The following is a 12,304-nucleotide window of genomic DNA, read 5'->3' as shown; positions in this document are numbered from 1 at the left end:
CATCTAAAATTCATATGAATCTCTGCTACACTTAATGTAACTTAACTCTGACCATGAAACCATGGAAAGGGTTTCATGGCTTTAGCTAGCAACACACTGTGTGAAAAACTGCATACAAACAGTTTGTGTGTTTCCTGATGTTTGTTGAACTGATAGAAACATTGAATTGAAATTACCTGCCACTTAAAAAAAAATTACTCCCTTTACGTTCGCTACTGTTTTGTAGCACTGGCTCGATGCTGAAGCACCGCGACCGCTACTTTTTCTGGTGTTGTGCCATAAAACTAAATAAATAAAAACATACTTATTTTTATCAGGGTTGAGAGACGGCTGGAGCCTATCCCAGGTACACCTTAGACAGGTCGCCTATCTGTTGCAAGGCTAACACTTTGAAACAGACAACCATTTGAACTCACATTCACACTGGTGGGCCATTTCAAATTAGCAATCAAGCTGACTCCATTAACTGCATATCTTTGAACTGTGGGACTAAGCCAGAGTACCAAGAGAGAACCCACGCAAACACAGGGAGAATATGCAAACTCCACACAGAAAGACTTGGGCCTTATGGTGGAACTTAACTCCTCCTTGCTGTGAAGCACTAGCTAACCACTGTTACAGCACTGCTCAGCATTACTCTTCCTCTCTGGAATACCTTTTTATTCACTGCAAACCGTTTTATTCTCCGCGGGAGTTTGCTTCATTCATCATGGCCGCTGTTTACATCCCGCCAGATGCGGATGTGCAGGCAGCTCAGTGCGCCCTCGCGGAGCAGATACTGCACATGGAGCGGACATTCCCGGACTCTCTCATTATTGCTCTTGGGGACTTTATCAAAGCCAATCTGAGCCAAGAGCTTCCCAAATACAAGCAGTATATTAAATGCCCGACCAGAGAGGAGAGGACATTGGACCACTGTTACAGCATGATCATCGGAGCCTATCGCGCGGTGCGACACGTCATGATCCACCTGATCCCCGTGTACAGACAGAGGCTGAAGCTCTCCAAACCTGTTGTGAGGACCAAAAAACTGTGGAGCAACGAGGCTGTGGAGGAGCTTTGCACGTGTTTGGAGTCTACAGACTGGGACACAATGAGGGCTACTTCGAACAGCTTGGATGAGTTTACGGACGCTGTCACCTCCTATACCCACTTCTGCGAGTGGATATAACGCACCAGGGGTCCGTTCTTCGTACCTCGCTAAGTAAGTTAGCCAGATTTGATTGTTGACGAATTCGCGTGATCTTGGATCGTTCGGTTCTCCGAAGCTCATCCGGGACTTGCTGTCATAGCAACAGATCCGTAAGCGTAAACCTGCTCGGGAGCAGGTTTACTTTATGTAAACAGGATTAGATCGCGGCCACTCAGGTATGTCCGCTGCATTTATACGAAAGCAACAGCGATATTTCTCCACTGTTTCTCCATAAATAAATATTATCAATGTAACTAAAGATAATGCAGTATTTGATTCTTTTATTGATTTCATACAGATACATACAGGTCATTTCCTAAAAAAAGGGAAATGTACTATTAATCATTCTATTTCATGTATTTGATTATTTCAGATGTAATTCATATTTTAGGGTAGTAATAGTAAAACACTTCGTGTAATCAAGATGAGAGACCACGGCTATAAAAGCGAAGGTGGATTTGGGAAGTCTGTCGCAGCCATGTCCTGTCCGTTTGTACGCGAGCAAGGAAGGTGCAAGATTGATAAGGAGAGTTTTCAGAATTCAGCGGATATTGTGGGATAGACAGGATCCTTTAGCTCAGCGCGACAGTGTGCTCATAGAGAGATATCGATTCTCCCGTGAGGGTATTATTTACTTAACACACACTCTCTCTCTCTCTCTCCCTCTCTCTCTCTCTCTCTCTCTCTCTCACACACACACACACACTCTCTCTCCCTCTCTCTATATATATAGATATATATATATCTCCCAACTTACTGTGCATGCTTCAGTCACCCCTTGCATGGGAACAGGTAAAAGTGATGGAGTGTTGTCAAGAGATTTATTCTAAATGACACTTCTTCAGCTGAGAGTCTAAGAGTGAAGAGACACACACTGTAGATCTTTACTTGCAAGGGCGGTCACAGAACGCTCACAACAGAGTGGGGGCCCTGTGATCAGCGCTCTGTTCTTGCACTTGTCTTTATTTATATGCAAAAATAATACAACAGTGAATATGTCTATTCATAGGCAGAGGAAAGTTAGTGCGCAGGGAGTGAAGATAAGAGTGGTTTAGGTGTATGCATGTGTGTTGTGGGATACAGAAAGACGCGGCCTCTCTTCTTGTTAGGGAGCGTCAGATAAGAGTGTCCAGCTCTCCTCTCCCTGGCAGGAGTGAAATAATAACAGCTTGTTCAGCTGTAAGAAAGAATTTATAAAACAGTCCTGTAGTGGACAACAATCTAAGTCATCAAAAGGTCATCATGCAGTATTCTATCATATGCAAACTTATATCATTAAAAGCTTATACTGACTACCAATACAACTCTCCATTGACATTCCCTCCTGTTGTCAGTATAACTTTGAAGTGAGATATCAGTATGTAACATCTTGTTGTACATTTTCTGTCACATCATCATTAATCACACAAAGTCTTCACATTCCAACAGGTCGGGGTCATCATCATCATCATTTGTCACGGCTATGTATGCAGCTACAGTGGAAACGATTATGCGGTTAATCATGAGTTTCAGACATGGCAGTATACATGTTACAAAGACACAAAATAAAAGTAAAAATACTCCAACTCCAATGAGTAGTCTTTTTAGCACCTGTAGCCAGGAGCCAGTGTAAAGCCAAGAAAACCAGTCACTTGCATTACTTACATAGTCCTGATTTTGGGCCTGCTGGATCTGTCTCAAAGCGTTCAGGGCGTCAGTCATGTTTGATGAGTGTACATTGTCTGGTATGTAAGTGCAGCAGGTGTTGTTGAAGAGGACACAAAGTCCCCCTTTCTCTGCTAGTATCATGTCCAGAGCTACTCGATGTTGCATCACGGCAATTCGTAATGCATTGATTTCCTGGTTCTGCTGTCCGTTGATTTTGCATGAAGCGTTCAGGAAAAGTCCAAAACGGTAGTCCAGAGTTTCAATCCTCAGCATGTTTTTTCCGGTTCCCACCCAGGGGAACAATGAATGGAGTACTTTCTGTCCGGTAGTCCACAGTTTGAATTCCTTGGGTACGTCGCTTCCCCATATTGGGTCATGCGGTTGAATTTCAGGAGGCGTTGATCTTCTTTTCCGGCGTACTGTAGAAGTGGTGTTTACTGCGGTGATTCTGAAAGTGTGGTCTGACAGGAATATGGGAGCACATGTTCCTGTCCAGCCTGGGGGCAGTATGAAATACGCCCGTTGTCCACATAGCCAGGCCATTCCTTGCACCCAGTATGTGCCATTAGATGGTCCAGTCGTGTTCACAGGGGCACCTTCTCCTCCTCCAGCAGTCCGGTTGCAGTTGGTGGAGTTTCCAAGCGGCCTGTTGCCTTTGCTTTGTTTATAGCACATGGAGTGGTTCTTTCCTGGAGTTTGGTCCAAGAACACTGGGAAGTGGATGGATGTATTCCGGTTTGTCACATTGAAGTTGATCCAGAAAAGCTGATCACAAGTACCTTTATCAAGTCCAACATCTTCAATGGTGATTTTCTTGTGTTGTAACCCTCCTTGAAGGTTGACGTGAAGAGTGTAAAAGATAGATGGGTTTGTCTCTTCGAGGATGATTTGGCTGTGTTGGAATCCAATGCCAGCGAAGCTAGCGGCACACTTGGCTTGAGTGTTGTTCATATACTTGCCATATAGTGTGGGGTGTGTCGACGTGCTGGGCATATAAGAACAGACATAACAGTCTGTATTTCCCGACTCTGCTCTGGTCCTGTCGTGGATGTAGCGGTACCAGGCATTGTTCATCCAAGGGTGTATGTGGTCTTGCGTCATATCTCTTTGGTGGGAGTTGTCGTGCGTCCATCTTTTCTGTCTGCCTTGTGGTTCAGCTGGCATCAGCTGGGGTCCTGTAAGGGTGAGCGTCGTAGTCAAGGTAACCAAGAGGGTCCACCTTCCCATGGTTGCACACAGGTCCGTCACACCTCGCACTTGGCTGCCCTAGAGCTGATCAGAGGCTAGAGGTTGAAGTGCGAGCTTACCCTACGGGGGCCCAATCAGCACTCCCCCCTCGCCACTGAAGCAACCAAGTGTGGGTGAGATTTCCCTAATGTGCTGTCTTGGGGGTGCCGGGGTCTCCTGGGACCTCAACCTTTTTGCAGTGGCTCTGATGTATCCAGGAGGGTCTCTCTGCTATTTTGCAGGCAGTTGGAGTGGTCAGAAGCACTTGATATGGACCCTCCCACCGTGGCGAGCTCCAATTTTTTCTTTGGAGCACTTGGACCAGGATCCAATCACCTGGCTTCAACCTGCAAGAGATAGGTGAAAAAGAGTCTTGCGGCAGTTTATTGTTCAAAACAACTTCTCTGTTTGTCAACAATTGAGTCATCCAATCTGCCAGAGTGGTTTCACGGATTGATTTATCTAGTGGCTCACTAATAACTGGTAGTGGAAAAGGTCGCCCATGTATAATTTCAAATGGGGATAGTTTGTTATTTCCTTGTGTTATTCTCATCCACATTTTGACTAGGCCTACACATTCTGGCCATGGTCTGCCAGTTTCTTCCATTGTTTTCCTGAGCCTTTGTTTTATAGTGCCATTTGTTCTCTCCACTAATCCTGCACTCTGTGGATGGTAGGCACAATGGTGTTTTATACTGAAACCTAATGCTTCAGATACTTTGCTGATCACATCATTTACAAAATGGGTTCCATTATCTGATCTTATCAGAGTAGGGATACCATATGTTGGAATGAAATGGTTGCATAGACACTTTGCAACTGAGATTGCGTCTGCTTTTTTCACTGGGTAAATTTCTGGCCATTTTGAGAAAACATCTATAATTACTAGAGCATATTTTGAGCCCTGACACTCATTTAATTCAGTGAAGTCCATGTGAACTGTATGAAATGGGTGAGGTGGTGTAGGAAAATGTCCTCTTTTTGGTCTTAAATTACCTTGGGTATTGTGTTTTTGGCAGGTCATACATGTTCTCACATATTCTTTTGCTGAAGTTTCAAAATTAATAGTGTAAAATTGTCGGTTTATTATAAGGACCATTCCTCCCGTCGAAACATGGCTTAAGCCATGGCTCACTAGAGCGGCTGTTTTGTGTAATGATTTGGGAAGAATGGGTTTTCCTGCTATTTTCATTATATCATCAGTGTCTAGTACTGCTCCGTGTTTCAGCCATTGTTTTTGTTCTTTTGATGGTGCTGCATTTTGTTCGTCCTGCAGTACAGATAGTGGGATGGTGTGATTTTCATGAGTTGTTAGTAAGACTGTGGTTGCTATGGCTGCTGCTTTTGCAGCTTTGTCAGCAAAATTGTTTCCCTTTGTAATTTCAGAGTCTTCCTTCTGATGTGCTGCACATTTGCAAATTGCTAAATGTCGCGGCAGCTGTACTGTTTTTAACAGTTGCTTCAGTAGATCTGCATGTTGAACTGGGTTTCCAGAGGAGGTCACCATTCCTCTGTTATCCCATATTTTTGCAAAGTGGTGAACTGCTGCAAATACATACTGGCTATCTATGTGAATGTTAATGTCCTGTCCTTCATGTATTTCACATGCTCTGATTACTGCAGTCAGTTCTGCACTTTGAGGTGAATGTGTGTGTGGCAGAGCTCTTGCTTCCACTATAGTGTTTGTTGTGGTTACTGCATATCCTACACAATTACGCCCTAGTGCATTTTTTGATGCTGAACCGTCAACAAAGATGTCAATGAAACCTTCTTGTGGCGTACTGTAAATATCAGCACGTGGTTTAGTTTCTTCTTCTAGTTTTTCCACGCAGCAATGTGTTTTGCCCTCTGTGGGTGTTGGCAACAATGTGCTGGGATTTAAAGGTCCACATCTCACTATGTTGATGTGGGACTGTGAAAGCAGTATGCCAACATAGGAGAGTTGTGTCGCGTGTGTTAAGAAAGGCAAATGTGCTTGTAGCAGTATAGAAGTTACTGCATGTGGTACTCTAACAGTCAGAGTGTGTCCTAAAACTATGTCAGCAGATTTTTGCACTGCCTCTGCAGCTGCTGCACATGCTTGTACACAGGTGGGCATTCCTGAGGCCACTGAATCGAGTTTGCTTGAATAGAAAGCTAGTGGCCTTTGTTTTTCTCCAAATGATTGTGTCAATACTGCTTTCATGTGTCCCTGTGTTCCGTCTACGTTTAAGTAGAACGGTTTGTCATAATCTGGTAATGCAAGCACAACATTAGTTTGGAGCATGAGTTTTAGTTTAGTAAATGCTCCTTCTGCTTCTGGCGTCCACTGTATTTTATCTTTTAAAGCAAGATCTTTTCCATAGATTAGGTTTTGCAGTGGTTGTACCCATACCGAAAAATCTGGAATCCACGCCCTGCAGAAGTTGCACAACCCAAGAAAACTCATCATCTGTTGTTTAGTTTGTGGCTGTGGTGCATTTTGTATAGCCTCTTTTCTTTTGTTTAGTAATTTTTTCCCTGCACCTGAGAGGGTGTGCCCTAAGTATGTTACTTCAGGTCTCCATAATTGGAGTTTATTCAGAGACACTTTATGGCCTTGCTCAGCCAAGTGACGTAACACAGCCATAGTATTTTGTTTACACCCTTCCTCTGTGTGGCCAGTCACTAAAATGTCATCTACGCTGGCAGGAGGCAGGACATCATTGATTTCTTTAAGGCTTCAGCATAGAGAGTGGGGCTGTTTTGAAATCCCTGAGGTAACCTAGTGTAGGTGTATCTCTGTCCCTCAAAAGTGAAGCCAAACAGGTATTGTGAGTCAGGGTGTAAAGGCACTGAGAAGAAAGCGTTTGATAAATCTATCACTGAGAACCATTGTTCTTTTGGAGTAACTTGATTCAGTATAGTGTGAGGATTTGCTACTACTGGAGGTATCATTTCAGTAATTTCATTTATTGCTCGCAGATCATGTACCAAACGATACTTTCCAGTATCAGCTTTCTTTACTGGGAAGATTGGAGTATTGCAGGTAGCGGAATGATTTTTTATTAAAATTCCTGCTTTCTCCATATCTTTTATCACTGGCTTAATCCCTTCCATTGCTTCCTTAGATAAAGGATATTGTGGTCTAATGGGCCTGTGGGATGAAACAGTCTGTACTGTTACTGAGTCTGCATTTTTTATTAATCCCACATCAGTTGGTCCATTCGACCACAATGTAGAAGGTAAACTTTTAAGTGCTGGCTCTTCTTCCAGCGAGAGAATTTCTCATTCTTGTGTGCTGTCGTACAGATGAGCGTTGGGTGTAGTTCTTATCACCCAGCCAAGTGTGTATCTCATGCACCCTGTTCTTTTACCCCGTGCCCAACCCTCTTCCTCTGTAGGTGTATATTTATCATTTTCTACCTTTTGCAGGATGTTGCCTAATTGATACCATTGTGTATCTGCTGTTTTTGCAACTGACACATGGGGTTTTGTAATCCTATTCAGTTTTCTTACGGGGTCTGGTTGGATCACTGAGCATACTGCGTTTCCGCTTTTTGTGACATATAAATGTTGCAAAGTCAGATATGGGCTTTTTAGGCTGTGTACCTGTTTATCATACAGAGGGTCTGGGCCTGGGGTTTGTTTATAGCGCAGAGTGCTGTGATACTCAGTTGGCTTCATTTTTTCAGCACTTAAAGGGAGATGTTTTTCAGCTGCTTCTTTGAGCTGTGTAAGCTGTGGCAAATCTAATGGCCAGTAGTAGTTTGGCTCTCCTTTTCCTTCCCTCTGATAGGGGTCTTCTTCTGTTAACATTATGTCATGCTTGTTCCTGTGGGGATAACTTGTATCCCTAGTTTTTTCATTGCGTCTCTTCCTAATAAGTTTATTGGGCAGGTTGGGTCTATTATACATGGCATGCAGCAGGAGCGTTGGCTGGATTTATGCAAAAATGTCAGTGGCATTGTTAATGGCTGGGTTTTTACGTGCCCTGATGCTGTTTTTACAATTATCACTTCATTAGAATAGGTTGTTCGAGGGGGTTCTGTCTTAAGTACTGTTTTACAAGCTCCTGTGTCACACAACATTTGCAGCTTTTTGCCATTTACATAGACCGTAAGTGTTGGCTTTCCATCCAGTAAACCTATTAGCTGATGAACGTTATATACTTCAGCTTCATCTTGTTCTAAATTGTTTTCTTTGTTTGTTAATGCTTTTACTTCTTTTTCATCTATCTGGCTCTCCCTCTCATCTGTCTGGGTGGTTGCAGCCTCAGTGGTTGCAGCTAGTCAGTCTGTGTTGGGCGTTCTCTGTGTCTTACAATCACGTGCAAGGTGTCCCCTTTTCCCACACTCCCAGCATGTAGAGTTAAAACCATTGTTTGGTGTGCGTCTAAACCTGCCTCTACCTCTTGCTCCTCCCCTATGCATTTCTCTCCCTCTCTTTTGGCCTCTGAAACCTCCCCTGTAGTCACCACTCCCACTAAAAGTTGTAAAAGCAGTGTCAGTGTCTAGGGCAAAAACTGAGGTCTTCTCTTTATTTTTCACTACTGTCTGTGCATGATTAGCATATTGAAGCGCCTCATCTACTGTGCCTGTATCTTGTGTTACCCAATATTTTTCTACATGAGACCTAATACTTGGCAGTAATCCTTTAATAAAAGCACGTTTAAATTGTTGCTGATATGGTGATTGTGGGTCATCAGCATAATTTAGACCTGAGTTCTGTCTGAAAACGGGCCTCAGCCTGTCCATATATTCATGTGGGTTTTCTGTGTCACTCTGTTTAACTTGCCCTATTTTACCGTAGTCGGCTCTTGGCACTAGTTGTTGACGGGCCCTGTCAAACACAGGTATTAATGCTGCTTGGAGGTCAACATGACCTGGGGGAAACGCTGTACCATCTGGTAGGGAGCCGGTAAAGTCTCCCCTAATCCTTCCCCAGGAGAGCCCTAGGCAGTCCTGGAATAATTGCATTACCTCGTGACCGTTTAGGTGCCACTGGGTAATTACTTCACGCACGGCAGCTTGCCACAGTTCGTATCCTTCCTGTATTAGTGGAATGCCTTTTATTACATTTTGTCTGTCTTTGTGTGTCCACGGGCGGTAAACGAAGATTGTGGGTCTGTTATCCCTGCCTCCTCCCTGACCATCACCTAGGAGTGTGCCATATCTGGGGTTTGCTACTTCAACTAATGGACATGCTAGTGTGGATGGCGGCGGTGGTTCTGGGCGTGAACCACAACCATTGCACTCTTCGTCAGAGCCATGATCATTCCCTGGATGAAAATCTTTCTCATGCTCGGTTAACATTGTTTGTGCATTCTCATATGCATTGTCGAATTTAATTTTCATTGCTCTTGTCACTATGGGAGATCGTTTAAAACTAGATTTTTTTGGTTTAATGCTGGTTGTTTTTTCTGCAGCTGGTGTGGAAAGTTTAACGGAGGGATTTAAAAGAGAGTTATGTGGGTCTGTCAGTGGAGGTCTTTGTTCAGCACGTGCCTGCTTTGTAGTTTCATCATCAGGGGTTATTAAAGCTGCTGCTAATTGTTTTTTCTTTTCCTCTTTCTTTTTTCTTTTTTCAGTTCTCTTTTCAGCTTCATTTTCCCATGCTTGGAAAAGTTTATATTCTTCCTTACGTTTTAATTTTTTCTTTGGGTCTATTGTTAATGTAATTTCTTGTTTCAGAGCAGCTCTCAGCTGGGTAACAGCTGAGGGATTGCATTTCCCTTCCCAGCTGCGGTTTTTAGCTTTTCGTGGATTTCTCCACCTATTTGCACTTATTCTACCTGCTCTGGTTTGTTGTTTTTCTAACCATTCCTCATCAGGTGTTAATTTTGCTTGTTTATTCCCCATTTTCAAAGATTTTGCTGGGCCGTCACTGGCACGCCTGACTTCGGAGTGGTTTACTGATACGGCCTTCGACTTCACCCTATAGGTTAAGCGGTACCAGTTTTATGAGATGAAACCCAACCGTTCTCCTTTGTCACCAGTACGTGAGCCTCAGCAAAGAAAACAAATAAAATAGAAGTAGTTCAGCAGCTTATTGTGCTGTAAATCAACTTACTTCTAGACACATACACACACATAGACATTTGCGCGCTAATTTGTTACAAAGTATTTGACGGTTACCTCTAAAACCGGTCTAAACACAGTTCCTTTTGGCGAACTTAAACCTAATTTGTTACGAAGTATTTGACGGTTACCTCTAAAACCAGTCTAAACACAGTTCCTTTTGGCGAACTTAAACCTATTTTACTTGTTGAAACGTATTTTAATTTGTCACGAAGTAATTTTGGCTACTTCTAAAACCGGTCTAAACGTATTTTACGTTTCGTCAAACAAAACAGTGTTTCTCACCCTCAGACGTCTCACTGGTGGTTCGGATCGTCAGACTGAATCCCACCGCCGTGGACCAGACTAAGGACACCGGCCCGAATCCGAATTCAACGGTCCGGGTCTTTCGGCCTCGTCTAAGAGGGCTGTGCACAGACTTCGGTGCTGGCTTCCCACGGCGTCAGGAATCAGTGCTGGATCCTGGAACAGAGTCACAGATAACAGTTCTGATGTTTCTGCCCCGGCTACGAAGGACCAAAATAAATGTCAAGAGATTTATTCTAAATGACACTTCTTCAGCTGAGAGTCTAAGAGTGAAGAGACACACACTGTTGATCTTTACTTGCAAGGGCGGTCACAGAACGCTCACAGCAGAGTGGGGGCCCTGTGATCAGCGCTCTGTTCTTGCACTTGTCTTTATTTATATGCAAAAATAATACAACAGTGAATACGTCTATTCATAGGCAGAGGAAAGTTAGTGCGTAGGGAGTGAAGATAAGAGTGGTTTAGGTGTATGCATGTGTGTTGTGGGATACAGAAAGACGCAGCCTCTCTTCTTGTTAGGGAGCGTCAGATAAGAGTGTCCAGCTCTCCTCTTCCTGGCAGGAGTGAAATAATAACAGCTTGTTCAGCTGTAAGAAAGAATTTATAAAACAGTCCTGTAGTGGACAACAGTCTAAGTCATCAAAAGGTCATCATGCAGTATTCTATCATATGCAAACTTATATCATTAAAAGCTTATACTGACTACCAATACAACTCTCCATTGACAAGTGTTATGTAAAACTACACACAAAAAACCCACAATGTCAATAAATGTCACAGTACAAAAAGGGGTGTGACGAGGGGGTGCAGGACCACCACCTGTCTTTATTTGCTCTGCCCTTTTCTTGGTTGCTGTTATAAACAAACAAACAGATTATTTCAGGGTCTCTTGTCATAGACTAAAAGCAATATAAGTGATAAATATTACCATTCTGTAGAATATTCTTATATTTCACTTTTACTTGTTCCCATGTTCTAGTGGGTCCTGTTGTGGCTCTAATGTGAAAGAGGATATAATGTAATATAATATAATAAATTATTTACGAGTTTAATTTGTCAGCAACTTTCTGCCAGCCCTCTCTCCTTGCTTTTGCAGCCTTTGCAGTGTTCCCTTGCGTTTTAATTAAACTCTGAAACTCCTGATATCCCTCAATCAAGAGTTCTTGGTCTGCTGCCGAAAAATACTGAGCGCGCTCCTTCGCCATCTTCGCCGACCAATCAAAGGGTTGCCGATCAATGTTTCTACTATCGATGCGTAGCCCCTTTTAAGCCACCCAGTGATCTCAGATTACTTCAGCCAGCTATACTAATCGTCAACAACAGGTGTGTTCGGAGAACCGGATTAGCGAGCTCAAAGTTGGCGCGATGATTTGATCTTGGATGTAGTAAGCGAGGTACGACGAACGGACCCCAGGGTGAGTTATAACAATGACAAACCCTGGTTTACTCCTAAACTCAAAAAGCTGTGGCTGGAAAAGAGAAAGGCGTTCAGAAGCGGAGACAGGGACTGCTACAGAGAGGCCAAGTACAGGTTGACTAAAGAAGTGGACATTGCTAAACATCAGCACTCTGAGAAGATGCAGCAGCAGATCTCAGAGAATGACTCGGACTCTGTGTGGAAAAGTTTTAGGAATATCACCAACTACAAGTCTAAAACCCCCCCACTCCACTGATGACTTGCTCTTGGCCAACACCCTCAACGACTTTTACTGCCGTTTTGACGAGCCATCAAGCAGCCTTCACACCTCCAACAGCCCCAACAATTCGAGCCACTTTAGTTGACCATGTCCTTGTCCATTGTATGACTATGAGGGAGGCTGGGCAACCAGTACAGCCAAATTTGAGTCGCTTCCCTGTTGCCTCCATCATCAGAGCCTTCAGGGAGGAAAACAGG

The 12,304-nt window shown here is 43.5% G+C and overlaps 1 protein-coding gene across 1 annotated transcript; it reads right to left on the bottom strand.

Moving 5' to 3' along the window:
• Positions 1-6,725: 6,725 nt before the first annotated feature.
• On the bottom strand, positions 6,726-10,399 carry LOC109200002 (uncharacterized). The gene is made up of 2 exons (XM_019355372.2): positions 10,206-10,399; positions 6,726-10,131 (listed from the first exon to the last, which is right to left on the bottom strand). The coding sequence occupies exon 2, from the start codon at positions 9,883-9,885 to the stop codon at positions 8,317-8,319; it is 1,569 nt and encodes a 522-aa protein (XP_019210917.1). The 5' UTR covers positions 9,886-10,131; positions 10,206-10,399; the 3' UTR covers positions 6,726-8,316.
• Between the last annotated feature and the right edge of the window lie 1,905 nt (positions 10,400-12,304).

The sequence above is a fragment of the Oreochromis niloticus genome, unplaced genomic scaffold, assembly GCF_001858045.2.
Source record: "Oreochromis niloticus isolate F11D_XX unplaced genomic scaffold, O_niloticus_UMD_NMBU tig00007340_pilon, whole genome shotgun sequence".
In the NCBI taxonomy this organism is placed as follows: domain Eukaryota; kingdom Metazoa; phylum Chordata; class Actinopteri; order Cichliformes; family Cichlidae; genus Oreochromis; species Oreochromis niloticus.
The sequence above is the reverse complement of the archived record's forward strand: the minus strand, read 5'-3'. Positions and strand labels throughout refer to the sequence as shown.

Bases quoted from the DNA above. Each gene is read 5' to 3' on its own strand.
- LOC109200002 (XM_019355372.2), bottom strand. From the start codon at position 9,885: ATGGGGAATAAACAAGCAAAATTAACACCTGATGAGGAATGGTTAGAA.